Here is a 19288-nt window from a genome sequence, read left to right as displayed (position 1 = left end):
GAGCCTGGGAAATGTCTACTGGGTTGGCAGCTTAGTAGCCACCAAAGGAAGGGGTGGTTCTGGTGGACTAGCAAGGGTTGGTGGGCTGGATTAGATTAGGCTGAGGAATGTTTGGGAAACGAGGAAATAGATAAGGAGCAAAATAACATTTCCCGGAAGATCACGTTGGAAGAAGAACTGCCATTTACGGAGCGTCTGGATTGTCCAGAGATACAGTGGGCCAGGGACAGGAGGGTGATGAGGAGAAGCTTGGCCCTTGATGATCAGAGGAGGGACCTGCCAAGATAGAAGCTTTTTGGCTGGTGGATAGACATAGATGCCATTTTAGGAACCAGGAGCCTGGGCAGCCAGTTTGAATTCCATTTTATAAGGCTGGCATGAGAATGTTGACTGTGCAACCAAAGGAGGTGTGTTCAAATTGTATTCATTGTTGCATTATGCGTGTTTTCAGGAGGCCAAGAAGTCCCGCTTGCCAATCCTAATGAAACCATCCGGGTCATCAGGAAATATGTATCATCTCCCTGGTACCCAGGAGGTGGTGGCCCAGCTGCAGAACCAGATCTTGGAGCTGCAGGGGGAGCTGAAGGAGTTAAAAACTTGTAATGAGCAACTTCACCAAAAGTTAATTCTGGCTGAAGCAATGGAGGACAGGAGGCCAACGCCTAACAAAATGTTACTGAATGGTAAGCACTAGGAAAAACGTATATCCTGTGAGCTAGACAAACGACTCGATAGAACTGCTTGAAATGTCAACCTTGTTGTTTAGAATTGCAATAAGTTTTAGTATAAATTTCATGAATTGCAGTGATTAATCTTGACTCTTGACGAATGTACAACAGAGGGAGCACAATAAAGAGAATGAATCCATTGCTTTCATTTTATTCTGGTGTCTGGATAAAAGGAACTTGTAGTGCTCATAGGTCTTGGGGGACATTGCTGCCTTCACTTAGGATTGTCTGCAGATGCCCCAGTTGTGTTTGGCTTTGTCTGTGGATGCTGCTAGCATGTGGCATCAGAGGTATGCAAGTGAGGGTCCTCTTCGCAGGGTTCTCTGGAATGTTCAGGCCAACTTGGGGCTAATTCCAAACCTTACTAACCTTGTATCTTCCCTACCCTCTTTGAATCTGCTGGCTCTGCTCTCTTGGAAAGCAAGACAACAGAGAGCCCCTGTGTTAAAATGTATCTAAAAAGTTAGAATCCGGAGACTTGGAGGAAGTGTGTCTAGTGGCATCCTCTAGTCTAGGACAGTGGTGCTGAGAGATTTTGGACCACTAACCCTCTGAGAACCTGAAGAAAGCTGGGGGCCCTCCCGCAGAGTGATAAAGGTGAGCATATGAGTAGCATTTTACATTTTCACAGGGCTCAGGAATCCACAAAAGTGCATATGTTGACTCCTAATTTTGAACTTCTGTAAGCAGATGGCTGCAGCACCATAACAGGAACCACCAAAGCAATGTTTTATTTGTTTCTTCATTTCTCCTGTGTGCCAGGCACTATTCTAGGCACTGAGGAGAGAGAAGTGAACAAAGCAGATGAAGTCTGTGTCTGGCTTACATTTTTGTGTGTGTGTGTGTAGGGTCGGGGGGAAGACAGAAAGCTGATAAGCATACGTGTAACGTGAGAAAATAGGTGTTGTGGAAAAGAATGAAGCAGGATTTGGGTGTGGGGAATGTGGAGAAGGAGCAGGATTTGCTCATGTCATGAATGCTTAGAGAGCCTCTGTGGTGAGATGGCATTTGAAGGGAAACGGGAAATGAGTGCACTAGTTATCTTGGGAAGAGGGAAGAAGGCAGAGGCCCTGGAGCTCCTGTGAACAGGAGAAGATGGATGAATAGTGAGGAAGCTGATTGTGTGGCTGGAGTGGAGTGAGGAAGAGGGAGAGTCGTAGAAGATGAAGTCTGGAAGGCAGCAGATCAGGTAGGCTCTCAAAGGCCATTCTAGGACTCTTTTATTTGGTAAGATTGGAGACTTTTGGAGGGATTTGAGCAGCAGAGTCACAATTTGACTTAAGCCGTAAAGTAGGAGTTGACAGGCTGGACGTGGTGGCTCACGCCTATAATCCCAGCACTTTGGGAGGCCAAGGTGGGCTGTTCACCTGAGGTCAGCAGTTTGAGATCAGTCTGGCCAACATGAGGAAGCCCTGTCTCTACTTAAAATACAAAATTAGCCAGGCGTGGTAGTGTGTGCTTGTAATCTCAGCTACTTGGGAGGCTGAAGTAGGAGAATCGCTTGAACCCAGGAGGCGGAGGTGGCGGGAAGCCGAGACGAGCGAAACTCCATCTCAAAAAAAATAAATAAATAAAAAAGGAGGAGTTGACGAACCACATGCTGTGGTCCAAATCCAACTCACTTCCTATTTTTGAAAATAAAGTTTTATTGAAACACAGCCACAGCCATTTGTTTGCATATTGTCTGTTTGCTTTTGTGCTATGACGGCCGAGTTGAGTAGTTACCATAGAGACCCTATGGTCTGCAAAGCCTGAAGTATTTATGATTTGACTCTTTAAGAAAGGTAGTCCAACCTCTGCTTTAAAGGATCACTTTGGTTATGAACCTTTGGAAGGATGGAGTTGTCATTCACTGAGATGAGAAAGACTGCATGAGATGCAAGCTTGAGGGGACATTTGGGGTCTGCTTTGGACGTATGAGATGCCTGTTGACCATCTTGGTGGAGATATCAGATAGGCAGTTGAAGACAGATGAGGCTGGAGTCAAGGGCAGAGGTTCTTGGATTAAAGATATAAAGTTAGGAAATAACAATACATTGGTAATATTTATAGCTGTATGACTTGAAGCTATACCAGTAAGGTACAGGAATTGAAACTGGGGCTCTCTAGTGGTTAAAGGTTGGACTGAGAAGACCAGGCAGTGAGGTAGGAGGGAGCCAAACAAGGATGACTTCCCAGAAGCTGAGTAAGGAGGGGATTAGCTGTGTCAGATAATTGCTATAGGACAGGTAAGACAAGGACTGAGGATTGGCTTTGGGATTTAACAATGTGGAAATCATTGGTGTCCTTGAACAGAGCTGTTTCCATGGAGTGGGTGGGGCCTGATTGGCATGGGTTCCAGAGAGAGAATGGAGGAGAGATTGGAGACAGCAGGCATAGGCAGCTCTGAGGAATTATACCGTAAAAAGCAATGTAGGGAAGGAAGGCAGTTAGGAACCACATTGTCAACTAACCTCAAGAGATTCAGTGAATCGGGACTGTGGGATGACTACAGTAAAGTGGGGTTGTCTGTGGTATAGTCTGAAAGCATGAGCTGCAAAGCTGGAATTTTCAGGGAAGAGAGAGAATGATCTAGAAGTGGAAGTGAGGAGCAAAGAAACTTATTGGGAAGGAAATGACCACAAAGGCTGCAGGAGAAGCGGTATCCTTGGGGTCATCCCAGGTTCACTTGGAATGACGGGGAGAGATGAATGTTCAGAGAGGATAGTAATGTTCTTTGGGACTTGCAAATGAAGGGAATGAGTACCAGGGTGTGAGCTTGCATCAGATTTGAGGATTTCCAGAGTGGTTCAGGGATTGAAGATGACTCTGGAGTCTTGGACATATTGTGGTGTTAATGAAACAGGCACCTATTATTGACTGAGTCTTGCTATATGCTCTAAGTACATGATCTAATAGGGTCTTCCCAATAGTCCTTTGAGGCAGATACAGTAGTTACCACCATCTTATATTAAGGCACCAGTTTCAGAGATAAAGTAACTTGGCTACAGTCACACAGTGACTAACTTTTCTAGCAAGATGGGAATTGGCCTGCCTAATTTCAAAGCCCACGTTCTTTACTGTTTCACAAAACCTAGTATCTGATACTTCTTGCATGGATTTTATGATGATCCATAGCCAAAGGTATGTTCCATTTAATTTTAGGTTTTCTTTTGGGTTTACCATAGTTGAGGTTTCCAGATAATAAGACCTTTGGCAGAATTGCTCTTCCCTTACCATCTCCTTATCTACCCTCTGCTGATCCACTCAGCCATCATCCAGGCATCTTCTCATTCATTCAGTGAACATTTCCTGAGCACCTGCTTCGTTTCCAGCCTCATGCACTGGGGGTAGGAGAGAAATAAATCAGATACAGTCTCTGCTGTCTGGGAACTCCCTGTCTGGTGGGGGTTGGGAGCAGTGGCAGTTAACTAAATCAATACAGGGTTGTGGGGACCTTCATGGAGGAAAGATTTTATGGCAGAGGTAACTTAGCTCAACAGAGTACCTGGCACTTTGCCTATAGCTTGCCATTTTTTAAAATTCAAATTTAAATTTTTTATATTTTGTAGAGATGGGGGTCTTGCTGTCTTGCCCAGGCTGATCTTGAGCCCCTGGCCTCAAGTGACCCTCATGCCTCAGCCTCCCAAAGTGCTGGGATTATAGGTATGAGCCACCATGCCGGCTCCTAGCTTGCCATTTGCACTCAATACTGTTTTTAGCTTTTAATGAGACACCAGGCTGCCTCAACCCCAGGTGCTACCTCGACAGTTGCCCAGGAAACCCTAGGGCCTCTCTCTTCTTGGGAAAAATGGGCATGAATTGATAGAATTCATTTTCTCACTCAGCTTTTTGAGGGCCTGGACTTAAACCATTTCAGACAAGCTGCAGTATATTTATACTTTTTATGTCCTGTTATGGCAGCTCAATAGATTAATTTTATCTTATAAATTGCATTTTACCTCCCCAGTGTTTTTATTTTCCCTGGTGTATCTTTGTGTTCTTCCCAGTTGCTTGGCTAAGTTTCAAGTCTTACGGTTTTATTTATTTTTCTTTGTGATTGCCTGTAGCTCAGTCCCCAGTGGGAGCAGCCTACCAGGACAGCCCAGGAGAGCAGAAAGGAATTAAAACCACATCTGTCTGGAGAGACAAGGAAATGGACAGTGATCAGCAAACAAGCTACGAGATCGGTGAGAATTCAACCCCTGTGTGTATTGAACAGCTTCCATGCACCAGGCACCATTTGGGATGTTTTATCTAAAAATGATTACTAAGCCCATAGCAGTCCTCTCAAGGCATTATTATCATTCCAGTCTAACACATGGGAAGCTGAGGTTTTAGGAAGTAATTGACCCCGGGGTCACCGAGCTGGTAAGCGGGGGAAGAGTTAAGGTAGAATAGGATGTCAGAGCTCACCCGTCCATGTGTCAGCATGCTTCTCTACCAGGCAGTGGACTGGGTTCTGGTGGTTCAACATGAAAAGACACAGCCTGCTCTCAGGGACCCCACAGTTCAGAGGAGACCACCATTCCAACAGCCTGTCAGTATTCAGCGTGGGGCTGCCTGTTGCTGAGGTGTGCTCAGTGTTGGCCCGTGTGCCTGGGAGGAGTGGGTCAGAGGAGACCCTGAGATTGAGACTGAGTTTGTGGGGTTTGCCAGGCAGATCAGTGGAAAAGGTGCGGAGATGTGGGTGAGGGCACAGGCAAGTTATATTCCTTTCTTTTTAAAATTATAAAGCATTGGAAGCGTACAGTAGGCACAAAAGATAATATAACAAATACTCATGATCTCATTCAACCGGAATGAACAAATGCCTACATTCTTATTACATTATATCATCTTTCCCCCCTTCATTTAAAAAAAAAAAATCACTATTAATCCAGATCCGATTCACTCTGTTAGAAATAATTGTCCTCAAGAATCCTAAATTTGTCATGGGATGGCCATGGAAACACCAGTCTCTGGAAAAATACTGAGTTGTGGCAGACAAACTGTACCCTGCGGTGTATATTTTTCCAAGGCCCAGAGTCACTGCAGTGAATACATGGTCACATGCTTCTGCATGTTCTGGGCTTTGAGTAGAAGGCTACTGTACCAGGCAATAAAGTCCGCCTTAGCTGAATTGTTGAATGGTGTAGAACTACAGTATTTCTTATAATGCAAATATTAATAAATGGTCTTAGGGAGATCTTTTGATGTCTTCTTCATAGTTCTTAATAAAGACTTCTTAGCAATCGACAGCTTCCCTTTCCCTGTCAGGACTTCCCTTCATGACTGAACATCTTTCATTTTTCTGACTGTGCTTCTAGAACTTTGCACATGAGTTGCGTCTGCCTGAATTTCCACCTCTTAATTGTTGCCCAGTTGAGGCTGGGTGCTGCGTGTGACATCTTCACTGCTGTTTCTTTTTCACGAGGCCCTTGACCGATACTTGGGTTGTGAATAAAGGATTTCATAGGCATCCTGGCCATCACACTGAGGGTTAAGAACTAACTCACTTTGCTCATGCACCCTGGTACAGGGGATTCCATTGCAGGAGTCTTATGGTGGGAAGCAGCATTCAGCAAGTTAGAGGCAGACTACCAGGCTTTGAGGAAGGGCTCTACTGCTTACCTACCCTGAACCCTGAGCTAATTCTTAAGCTCCCTAAGCCTCAACCTCCTCGTCTGTAAAATGGGGATACTAGTGATGCCTCATAATTACTTAAGGAAAGTCCTGAGAACTAATCTTTATTTCCAAGAGTGAACATGCTTCTTGCTGTGAAGTACAGACCAAATTCCATCACCATAAAGTTGTTACAGCAAAGATGTTTTCCTGTCTTGGAGGGTGATTCACTGGAACAAAGCCTTATTGAGAGATATCTCCCTCCCCTGCTCCCCTTTCTCTTTCTTGTTCAGCCAGAAGTACTTGCTGAGTACATTCTCCCTCTCAGGCCCTGTGCCAGATACTGGAGAAACAGACATAGATGATATGGCCTCCACCCTCAAGGCTCTTATTGACTAGTTATCATAAAAAATTGTGTACAATAAAAATACGGTATTAGGAATGCTTCCTTTAGGTCATGTAGCAGCTGCTTTCTAAAATGAAATACCATATTTTATGGTATTTGCATCATGAACAGAGACAAGAGTGTATCTAAAGTCACAAGGAGCAGATTGCAGAACCAGAAATTGGGACATGCAGTCTGACGAGGATTTTTGTATGAGTTATTTCGGAGAGATCTCTGAGGTTACCCTGTCCAACTCACGTTGTTGCTTTTGTAGCATTTTTCTAGGCGAGCCTTCGCATGCACGCCTCCAGTGATGAGCGTCTCCTCTGTCTTCGAATGGTTAGAGGATGTTTGTGTTACTTGGATTCCTTCACTGCTATGTGCCAGATACTGTGCTAGTCTTTTTTTTCCTTTTTGCAGATATTGTTCCATATAATTGCTAAAAACAAACACACAAACAACTCCTCACAGTGAATAACGTTCTTTCCATTTTACAGATAAAGGTACTAAGGCTCAGAGGGTCAAGTAACTTGCCTAAGTGGCAGAGCCAGAGTCTGAAACCATGTCTTGAATTTCAAAGACAGGTTTTACTCTTACATTCCCCTGCCTCTTAAGTATTCAGACAGCTCTCTGTATTGAGCGGAACTTTCCCTGGGCAGCTAGCAGTGCGGCATCGTGGTTAAGGGGAGTCAGGCCTGGGCTTGAATGAAGCCTCACTGCAACCATATGAGACATCTCTTTCCACATTTTAGACACGGGGGAAACTGAGGCTCTTGGATAGTAAGTCACTTGCCTCAGGCTGTGCAGCCTTCAAAGCTTCATATTCTTTCTGCCACACCACTCCGCTTCTTAAACAAGTCTGGCTGCATCTCTAAGGGTTTAGCTCTTAATAGCTATAAGGAAATATTTCCTGGCAGGGCTGTGAGTGAAACACCTCACTAAAGGAGATGTCCTGGCATCTCCTGGAAGCTGTTAGGCATGAAAATGAGAAGACTCTCACGTGTCATGGATATTTAGAATTACTGCTCCTTACTCTTGCTTCACAGAGTCTCTCAATATTTCTCAACACTGACACTGACTTCTGATCTGGGTTAGGTACTGCCCTAGATGCTGAGAATGTGAAAATGAAAGGCCACATCCCTGCTGTGAAGAAGCGTGCAGTCTGGTGAAGGAGAGAGGCATTCAGATAGCTAATTGCTATGTGAATCAATAAATAAGCCACTTAATATTTTTGCTTTAGCACCCAGCACATAGTATATTTGTCTTGAGTGATATGTACAAAGTACTGCAGAACCACAGCGAGTTGTGACTTTTGCATAGTTTGGGAGTGGGCTTGCAGAGGAAGGAAAATTAGATCTGGGTATGGAAAGAGTTCATTAGGTAGGTGTAGACTAGAGGGCTGAGGGTGTTCCGGCCAGAGGGCACAGGCCATGCAGAAGCATGGAGGCATGAAACAGCACGCTATGTGCAGGGAACCATGATTAATTTTGTAGGAATCTCCATAGTGGTACCAGTGCAGCTAGATCATGGAAGGTCTCACGTAGATAGTGGGAATATTGAAGAATTTTAGGGTGTGTGTCTGTGGGTTTATCATGGTTAAATTTACTTTTTGGAACAGTCACTCTGAGGAAGAGGATGATTAAGGGGTAAGAGGGAAAGACTACGGCCTTTTTGAGGGAGGCGTGTTAGGCCGCTGCAGTGGTCTTGGCTTGGCTATGGCTGTGAGGAAGGAGAGAGGGGTTGGATTTTAGTAAAAGAGATACAGACATAAATGTATTTGATTTTCAGACTCTGATATTTGCCCACCTGATGACCTTGCCATCTTGCCGTCATGCAAAGAAAATCCTGAAGATGTTCTGAGCCCAACTTCAATAGCTCCTTGTTTGAGTTCCAAGAGTCAGCCTTCTGTTAAAGTCAGTGTGATGGGGACTGATCAGTCAGAGAGCATTGATACCTCAAATGAGGCAGAATACTTAAAACAAAAAATCCATGACTTGGAAACTGAGCTAGAGGGCTACCAGAATTTCATATTTCAGCTTCAAAAGCACTCCCAGTGCAGTGAGGCCATTATTACAGTTTTGTGTGGGACAGAGGGGGCCCAGGATGGCTTGAGCAAGCCCAAGGGCGGTTCTGATGAGGAAGAAATGACCTTTTCAAGTTTGCACCAAGTGCGATACGTAAAACACATGAAAATCCTCCATCCGCTGGCCCCAGAGATGATGGACGGCAGGACGCCAGAGAACCTCCAACAGCAGCTGGAGGAGCAGGAATACGAGCTGCAGAAGGAGCAGAATTTGAACATGGAACTCCTCAGTGAGATTCATAATCTGCAGAATAAGTTCAGAGATCTCTCACCTTCCAGGTACATTCCACCTCTGCCTTCTCCCCATTTAAGCCTTTTGTCCCCCAGGATTGCCACTAGGTGGGAGCCCGTGAGCTGAAAGAGAATGCTGCTCTGTGATGGGTAGAGTGTCTTCTGGGGAAGGCTTGATGGTGGGGTTCAGATAGCCAGGTCCTGTGGAGAAGTGAGAGGTGAGGCCACAAAGAAGAGGAACAGCGACCACACACGTGAATGTCAGTTACGAGTCTTGGGTCCTCTAAAAATTGGCAGGGCAGATTTCACCTTCCTCAAGTTGGGGGCTCAGGGTAAAGGTTTCATAGCAGTCACTTGGTGAGTGATAGTGCCTTTGTTGAACTGCGATGTGTACTCCTGGACTCTGTTACTGGCCTTCGCTGTGCTGTGAAACTAAAGCTGATGTCTAGGCAAGGTAGGAGGAATATAAATATTTTCCATATCTTTACCCTTTAAGGTCATCTTAGAGAATAAGCCTGTGTTGAAAGAGAAGAATTCTTAGGTCATGAAGATAATGCTTTATGGGCATAGATATATACAGTTTTGCTTCATGAGATATGGCAAAAGTGGGATCGTTTGTAAAGATGACCTTCATTTGTCACTAATTTGAGTCAAACACATTGTTATGAATTGTCAAGAGCCAGGATGAATTTTTCAAGCCTCCCCAAAGCAGTGAGATTGAAGGAAGCTTATAATTATTGAAAGGCAGTTGTCTCAGGTCCCTGGTTGACACTTTTCTTATCTAATCCTCAAAATCACCTGAAACGGTGGTGTTCTAAACTCGTTTTTATAGATAAGGAAACTGAGCCTCAAAGCAGCTGCTGTGACTTGGCAGAAAACATTCACAGAGCTGGTCAGAGCCATCGCCAGGGTTCAAGCGCACATTATCCCACTCCAATACCCATGTTTACTCATGTTACTCATGAGTTATCCCTGTTACTCCAGTACTCACATGATACTGGCCCCCACCTTTATTGCCAGTATCATGCGATCTGCATGTGCACACTCTGTATTGAAGGTGACTGACTGCCAGCCCATGTAGTGTTGTCATTTCCGGGAAGAAGAAACATTATGTTGAACCGAAGTGTCAACATCTTTGCCAGGCTGCTCTCCGGAACAAGGTTATTGTGGCCAGTTTACATGAGTGACCTGTGTGTTTCTCGGTGCCTTTGCCTTATGGGCGCACATAGGAAAAGGTGGCATGTGGTGGTAAGAAGGCAATGTGGCATAATGAGCTTCGAAGTGAGAATTGTGTTTGAATCCGAAATCTTTACCACTTAACTAGCTTTGCAATCAGTTTTTTCTTCTGTAAAAGGGGACATTCATACATTTGTTGGAAGACTGAGAGGACCAGATAACATATAAAGCACTGAGTTCAGTTACTGACAGGTCCTAGACCCTCAATAAATGGTAGTTAGCATCATGATTATTTGCTGACGTTTTGTTCGGGAGGAGAGAGTCCCATCTTTTTTTCCTTGCTGTGTGCTTAATTTTTATCACACTTCATGAGAATTTTTGGTGGGTCCTCTGACCCTTGGGGCTCTTGTTTCTATAATTCAGAATGGTATTTTTAAAGAGTATGTGGAAACTAATTGTTCGCCTGAGTCCTTGCCAATCTGTACTTTAATTGGGGGCTTTATAAGGTTAAAAATGTTGCAGAAGAATCTTTGTTCCAGCATTTGTTGGCTGTGTGAAATCAAAGAAGGAGTGACCTTGTGCAGTTTCAATTTTCCTAAAAGTATGTATACTTGTACAGCTGCAGGCTTTTAAAAATTATACTCTGTCATTTTTCCAATTAGTGTTAAGGTCACAAAAATTCAGTTCTAAAATGGTCCAAGTATTTTCTTTCCCTTCTTTTATCAGATACGATTCATTAGTTCAGTCCCAAGCCAGGGAGCTCTCCCTTCAACGGAAGCAGATTAAGGATGGCCATAGCATCTGTGTCGTCTCCCGTCAACACATGAACTCCATGATTAAGGCATTTGAGGAGTTGCTGCAGGCCAGCGACGTGGATTGCTGCGTGGCCGAGGGTTTCCAGGAACAGCTGAATCAGTGTGCTGAGCTGCTGGAGAAATTGGAAAAGCTACTTCTCAATGGTAAGTAGGGTGAGGTACGTGAGTCCTAAGACATCAGTAATTGACCCAGGACTTCTCGGAGATGCACAGGAGGAGCTAACTCCTTGGCCTTACTCATCTGTCACCCCTTAGGTGTAGTGGAGCCACACTAGCCACTGCTTCCTTCCAGTGACCACTTCCATGTGGCTTGTGGTTGGCACGGTTACAAAGCAGGAGCCCAGTTTAGACGCCTCAGGGCCAGGTTGGTGAAGTACATGAGTAAAGCCAGCCAGGAGGCGCTGCTCCTCAGCACTGGTCACATGGTTACTAGTTCTTGCATCTCACACATTTTCCAGAGAAGATGGATCTGTGTGTGTGTGTGTGTGTGTGTGTGTGTGTGTGTGTGTGTGTGTGTAAACTCATGTGTTTTAAATGTTGGCAACCAAAAAATCCGATCAACCAAGCAAAATTTTTATCAGTTAAAAAGTATATCAAAGAGTTAAAGTTGGCCGGAGGAGGGATGAAAGAAACCTTTGCTATGTGCTAGGTAAAATTTTGTTTTGAGACTACAGCAAAGAACTCCCATTTACTGTGCACCCAGTTTCATCAGTTGTTAGCATTTGCTACATTTGTTTTATCTTTCCCTGTCTGTACACACACGAGCACTATTATCTTTCTGAGCCCTATGAGAGTGGATTGATGCTATCACCTTCCTTTCTTTATAGATAATTTGGAGTGTAGTTTCTCAGACCAAGGATATTCTTGTACATAACCATGGTACTGTTACCACAATCAGAAACCGTGTTGTCTAATCTACTATTATCTAATATACAGCCTATATTTGAATTTTTGTAATTGATTCACTAATATCTTGTATGACAGTTTATTCTGGATCCTGATCCTGATCCAGGATCCAGTCCCCACATTACATTTAGTTGTCATGTATCTCTAGTCTAATCTGGAGTAGTTCCTCACCCTTTCTTCTTTTCATGATGTGAACCTACTTGAGTAGTTCAGGCTAGCCCCTCACCTTGGGATTGTCTGTTCTTTCCTGATCACTCAATTCATGGTTAGATTAGATTGGTTAGATCTGATAGGCCATACAGTTTTGACAAGAATGCTTCATAAGAGATTATTTTGTTCTTACGGTATTTTCTTAAGGAGGCACACAATATCAATCCTATTTTTGGTGGTATTAACTTTGATCACTTCCTTAAGATAATGTCTGTCAGTTTTCTCCAATGTAAATTATATTAACCTGTGTAATAAATGAGTAATTCATAGAAGATACTTTGTAAGTATTCTGTTCCTCTTCAGACTTCTACCATGAGTTTTATCATCTATTGATGATTCCTGAGTCAAATGTTACTATGATGATTTTTTTTCTAACACTAGCATTTTTTTCTCAGGTTCCTTTTTCATTTGTGTTAAGTAGCGTTTAGTAGAAGGACACATTCTCTATTAAATTTATTAATGTATTTCTTATTTATTTGTTTTTGATCAATATGGACTTGAAGATTCTTATTTTATTCATTGGACTATTATCCATTCTGACATTCATATTATATTGTCCCAGATTTGGTAAGTGGCCATTTCTTTTGACATATCTCCATCTTTTTAGGAGTACTTCCTTATTTTCTGGGACAAAATAGATTTTCTGTGCTCTCTTTGTACTGCTCCTGCCCTGAAAAAGCTATTTCGCTAAGTAGCCTTGAGTACTTTTAGTGAGGAATGATATTTAACAATCAAGATTTGGTGCTCGCTGTGTTCATTGCTATGAGGGTATCATTGTGTCTAGGCCCTTTAGCAGGCTGTGTGTGTGTGTGTGTGCAAATGTGTAATTATTTTAAAAAAAAATCAGTACTATACAATGGTGCCTTTAATTCCGGTCCAAACTCACTAGGTTCTTTCTTGTTTTTCCTGCTTCCATATTTTTATTTCCCATCTCCAACAGTGAGAACCCTGGCTTTGATAACATCACCATATCTGCAAATTTACTCAATTCAGTAGTATATGCACTTAGTTCCAGAATTACTCCACCCTTTCCACTGTGAAAAACGAACCCACTGGGAGAGATCAAGATTTGTTTATTAAAGTAGTTCTCTTTGTTTTTGGGCTAAAAGTATATCATAGTAAGTTCTTGAAGTTGTTTGGTTTTATTCTTTTTAGAGCTGTTGTTGTGTTAGTCATTTGAAACACAATGGGATTCGTTTCTATTTGTATTCAATTTTAGAGGTTTTTAAAATCCTATTCTTATTGATTTAAATTTTTGAATATAGATAACATTAATATGATTCCAAAGTCAAAACTGCATCCTTTTAACTTGCTCTAATGAAGTCATTATTTTTGTGCTTTTTCTTTATTTCCATTAGTATTGCTTTCCAGTCTCCTTTTTCTCTTAAACCCATTGAGACTAGACTCTCAGTCATCTCATCAACTCCTCCACTGAAACAGTTTGCCTGTCACTAACAGCTTCCACTTTGCCAAATCTAAGGATCAGTTTTCAGTCTTCATCTTGCTCAGACTGCAGGAGTATTTGATATGTCGACCCCTCCCTCTTTGGCTCACTTGGCTTCCAGATGATGCCACTGAGAGTTCAATTCTCCTCTCCCTCCCTGGCTGCCTCTGTGTAGCTCTGCCTTCTACATGTCTTCCGTCCTGGACCCATCCTCACGACCACAGCTTCAGTTTGCCTCTCTTATCTCACTTGGATGCTGCAGGCCTTTCCTCTTTGGCTTCTGGCCTTCCCTCCTTTCCTCACTGTAATGCATTTTCCACACAGTAGTCAATGATCTTTTAAAAATGTAAGTCAGTTCTTGTCCCTGCCCCCAAATCAAAGCCTTCTCTTTTCATTCAGTGTAAAAATCCAGATAAGGGCCTGCAAAGCTCTGTAGCATCACCCTGGCCACACTCTGACCTTATCTTATCCCGCCCCACACTCTCCTTCCACCCCTCCACAGCTACTGACCCTGCAGTTGAAATTTCTTTTTTTTTTTTTGATATATATGTTACTGCATTTTCGGTTTTGGGGTACATGTGAAGAACATGCAGGATTGTTGTATAGGTACATACATGGCAATGTGGTTTGCTGCTTTCCTCCCCATCACCTATATCTGGCATTCCTCCCCATGTTATCCCTCCCCAACTCCCCACCCCCTACTGTCCCTCCCCTAGTTCCCCCCAATAGACCTCAGTGTGTGATGCACCCCTCCCTGTGTCCATGTGTTCTCATTCTTCAACACCCGCCTGTGAGTGGGAACATGCGTTTGATTTTCTGTTCTTGTGTCAGTTTGCTGAGAATGATGGTTTCCTGGTTCATCCGTGTCCCTACAAAGGACACGAACTCATTGCTTTTTATGACTGCATAGTATTCCATGGTGTATATGTGCCACATTTTCCCTGTCCAGTCTATCATCGATGGGCATTTGGGTTGGTTCCAAGTCTTTGCTGTTGTAAACAGTGCTGCAGTGAACATTCGTGTGCATGTGTTCTTATAGTAGAGTGATTTATAATCCTTTGGATATATACCCAGTAATGGGATTGCTGGGTCAAGTGGAATTTCTATTTCTAGGTCCTTGAGGAATCGCCATACTGTCTTCCACAATGGTTGAACTAATTTACACTCCCACCAACAGTGTAAAAGTGTTCCTATTTCTCCACATCCTCTCCAGCATCTGTTGTCTCCGGATTTTTAATGATCGCCATTCTAACTGGCGCGAGATGGTACCTCAATGTAGTTTTGATTTGCATTTCTCTGATGACCAGTGATGATGAGCATTTTTTCATATGCAGTTGAAGTTTCTAGCACGCCCAGGCCAGCTCCTCCTTCAGAGGCTTTGCACTTTCTCTTCTCTCTGGTGTCCCTGATCCCTTCAGGCCTTTTTGCAAACGTCATCCTATCAGTTAGGTGCTCTTTGACAGCTCTTTATGAAGTAGCAAGGCACCCCTGTCCATCCCTGACATTCCGTTTTCCCCTTACCCTGCTTTATTTTCCTCGGTTCTACCCACAACCATCTTGCATTGTTATATGTTTACTTGCATGTTACATGTTTATTATTCTGCCTTCCCTGTTAGAAAATAATCCCCACAAGTGTGCATGGATCTTGTCCCTTGTGTTTGTTGCTGTAGTGCTAGGATATAGATAACATTTGGCGTATGGTAGACACACAGCACCTATTTTGAGAGAACGAATAAATGAATGAGTGAGTGAGTGAAGCCAGTTTTACAGCTGTGGAGAGTGTGGCCCAGTGAAAGTGGGCAACTCATCTGTGAGCATTTATGGCGTGGATGGCAGAGCTGGGATTTCAGATCAGGTCTCTGGACAAAAAACTTTTCCTACTAGATCTGCTTGTATTACAGTTGGTACCATATAGGTTATTTGATTTAAACTTTACAGTGACCTTAGAAGCACAATGCATTAGTTCAGTTTTATGGATGATGAGCTGAGGCATAGCGATAGAACTTTACATATCTAAATAAGTGGGCCTAGCAGTGAAGAATGCATCATTGAAGCTGGGCTGGCCAGATTAGAGCTCTGGCTTCCCACTTGTAAGCTGTATACCTTGGGAAATTTACTTAATTCCTTGCCTCAGTTTCTTTCTTCACCTATAAACTTAGCATTCTAATACCTAATTGGTAGAATCTTTGTAAGAATTAAATTACAGTTGTGAAACCTTGCTTGACTCAATGCTGGGTGCATGGTTTTTATGTACTGAGTGCTTGTTAGTGTTTGTACTTGTTGTGAGTTGGGGCTTAATCCCCAGAACAGCCTGTTTTTCAGGTGAGGAACTTAGACTTAACAAATAAGAGTTTATTGCTCAAAGTCACAACTGACTTGGGGAACCAGGATTTGACTGTGTTCCCCTTGTCTTCGTATGTACAAAATAGATGGTTTATGATGGCTCACATAGTTCATTTAATTCCAGGATAGCACATGGAATAGTTTACCCATCTGGGCCTAGTGAATGTTTTCCCTCAGTTTTTCCAAAGGGCCTGGTAGCTTAGACCTGCTGTAGACTAATTTTGCTAATACCAGTTCCTAGGACTTGTGAGGACCGGGGTATATAGGAGTACCTTACTTTTCCCAGCTTTATAAAAACTGACTTCCTTCTAGCTAAGGGTATTCTAAATAAACTAGTTTTCATTTTATTAGTGGAGAAATATCTGGGTCCTCATGATAAAGCCATATCTTCCAGGCCCAAGTCATTTTCTGTCGGCCTCTTTTCTTCTTGAAGGCGCTCACTCTAGGCCCCAGGAAGTGGAGGGCTGAGAGAGGGTGCCTCTGGCATCAGCTGCCCTCCCTCCCTTATCCAGCCACTCCCCTTGATTTATTTTTTAGTTATTTACCTTGAGAAGCCCAAGGGAGCCTACTTACTCTCTGTGGGTTCTGCAGGCAGAAGCAGCATTTTAGGTTTAGCAGATAACACAAACACAGAACTTTATTTTCTCCTGCAAAAAGCGTAAAAGTCCCAGAAACCTCACCACAGCTTCTTTTCTTAGGAACTAAAATGTAACACAGAGGTAGGCATTTCTTGGATGTCGTATAAGGGGCCTGGCTCTTGAATTATGAAACAAGCTTATCATAAAACAGTTTTATATTTGAGGCAGTTTTAAGAACTCATCCATAGCATGCCTAGCATGAGTTCTTAAAAATTTAAATATAGCCTTTAAAAATATTAATACAAAGCAATACATGTTTACTGTTGAATAAAAGATAAGCAAATACTCCTATAATTGCATCACATAGCAAAGCATGAATACCCTGGAGTATATATGCCCAGACCTTTTTTATTGATATATTTGTTTTTTGTGGCAGTGGAACTGTTTGCATCCTCTCCCTTTGTTCAGTTATAGATAATAAATATACATTGTAACTTTTAGTGGCTGCAGGACATTCTTTTGTATCAATATACCATAATGTATTTAATCATTCCCCATTAGATGAACATTTAGATTGTTCCATTTTGGGGCTCTTATAAAGAACACTCTATTGGAATCTTTGTGCATATTCTTATTTATTTAATGATGTTTGGTTGGTAGGCTCCAAGAAGTAGGATGATGGTGTGGTTTCTTAATTCTTGTAAGGGGACTCTCCCTTGGCTCCATTAAACTAGGATTCCACTGGGCATCTGGAAACCTGTAAGGTTTTGTGGGTAAGTACATTGAGGGCTGGGACCTAAAATAGACCAGGAACTGGTGTTGCAGCTAGATTTTCCACTGTATTCTTGTTCTTGGTGCCTCCCAAGAGCAGTTGCATAAACAAGGCGGTGGTATTTTGTCTTCAGGTATTTTTGATTAAGCTGTGTTTGACACTGGGAAAGGTACAAAGAAGACAGTTTGATCAGGGAGCTCACCACATGAACAAAGATAGCTGCTGGACTCCCTTGCATTAGTTCTCTGCTGACAGAAGTGAACCGGAAACATTTCATTCAAGGCCTTCCACAGTCTAGAAGGGGCCTTTGCCAGCTCACCACCGTCTGGCGATGATGATGATAATGATGGAGTTGAAGGAGAAACACTGAGGAAGTGAGGAAGGCTGATCTTTATTGGGTGCTTGCAATATGTCTGGCATTGTTTTCAGCCTAAGAGGAAATATTATTTGTTATTCTAATTTAACAAGTGAGGAATAGAGAGGCTAATTCACTTGCTCTAAGTCAGACAGGAAGTGGCAGAATCTGAATTTGAGTCCATGTAGTTCACTTTCACAGCCTCCCTTCCTAAGCACCATATCATGCTTCTCACACTCCTGTCAAATCGGATGCGCTGGTCAAACATTTATGTGGGCCAGGCCTTGCATTTCCTCTCTTCTGATTCTGTTCAAACCATTATTTTTCTGTAAGACTTTTACTCCCTGTCCATTTAGAAAAATTTGGAGAAATTCTGCCTATCCTCCAGGAATCTTTTCTTTGTTCACTTGAAGTGGGAGTAAAATGTATTCCTCCCCCCACCCTCCCCCGGTCTGTTTATAGCTTGCACTTGATATTCACATCTGACCTTGTGATAGAGGTGGTCAAAAGGGTGTTGGGTTGGAAAGAACAAGACCTTTGGAATCGGACAGACTGGAGTTCAGATCCCAGCTTTATGGATCATTTATCCCTTGAAGGGCCAGATTTCCTCTATGGGGGATAGTAGTACCTGTCTTATAGGGATGTTTGTGAGGATTAAATGAGATGATTTAAGCTTGTCCAATTTGTGGCCCATGGGCTGCATGCAGCTCAGAACAGCTTTGAATGCGGTGCAGAACAAATTTGTGAACTTTCTTGAAACATGAGTTTTTTTTTTAAGCTCATCAGCTGTTGTTGGTGTATTTTATGTGTGGTCTAAGACAGTTTTTCTTCCATTGTGGCCCAGGGAAGCCAAAAGATTGGACACCCCCTGATTTCTTTAATTTTTAAATTGTTTTAAAATTTTTGGCCAAACAGCAAACCCAGTAGACACTCCTGATTTAAAGGGTGTCCTGCTTGGCAAATAGTGGGAGCTCAGGAAGGTATGTAAACTAAAATTAAAATTGTAAGTCCTACAACTGGCTGAAGGGACCCTTCTCTCAGCTAAGGGAACCCAACAAAACCTGAAAAACTAGTTCAGACCATGATGGGAAAGTGGGTGGCGCGGGGCGGGGGTGGGGTGTAGGGGGTCCTCAGACAGGCCTCATTATGCCCCCCTCCCTTTGGAGCTGGCACACAACTGACCAGTATTAACATTAAAATAGAGATCCTTAGGCTGACAGAACAGACTCTTGGTAGCAATAAGAAACCAAATTCTAACCTGACTCCATTGCAGCATCACATAACTGATAGCAGGGCCCTGAAAGACATCAAATTACTATTTTACCCCCAAATATATTTCTTTGACATATTTTAAAATGGTCCTGAAATGCTGTCTCTTGTAGGGAATGTTTACATTCTATAGAGAATCCCCTTCCCTTTCCAGGTTTTTTTCTGATCCTGAAGAGATTGGCTGAGAGTCCAGCGCCTTTTAAGGATCTGAATAGGAAACATTTGCCTCTGGGGGCGGCCATCTCTGGGACTTCATCCACATAATAAAAACCTTGGTCTCCGTAACCGCTTATCTTAACTGAGACACTCCTTTCTGTTGATTTCAGGTCTTTAGATAATAACTCTTTCAACAAAGTGCCAATCAGAAAAATCTTTGAATCCACCTGTGACCTGGAAGTCCCCCACCCACT

At 42.9% G+C, this 19288-nt stretch overlaps 1 protein-coding gene across 3 annotated transcripts in view; it reads left to right on the top strand.

Moving 5' to 3' along the window:
* The window catches only part of CDK5RAP2 (CDK5 regulatory subunit associated protein 2), a 199379-nt gene that overhangs the window by 141011 nt on the left and 39080 nt on the right, over window positions 1–19288 (top strand). For all 3 annotated transcript variants that reach the window (XM_017503288.2, XM_017503290.2, XM_017503287.2), the window contains 4 exons: window positions 452–683; window positions 4778–4897; window positions 8485–9058; window positions 10913–11145. In XM_017503288.2, the coding sequence (XP_017358777.1) occupies window positions 452–683; window positions 4778–4897; window positions 8485–9058; window positions 10913–11145 (1159 nt within the window). The remainder of the gene's footprint in view (window positions 1–451; window positions 684–4777; window positions 4898–8484; window positions 9059–10912; window positions 11146–19288) is intronic.

This window comes from Cebus imitator, unplaced genomic scaffold, assembly GCF_001604975.1.
Source record: "Cebus imitator isolate Cc_AM_T3 unplaced genomic scaffold, Cebus_imitator-1.0 Scaffold309, whole genome shotgun sequence".
NCBI lineage: Eukaryota > Metazoa > Chordata > Mammalia > Primates > Cebidae > Cebus > Cebus imitator.
Note: the sequence above shows the minus strand (reverse complement) of the source record. Positions and strands in the feature narration are given on the sequence as shown.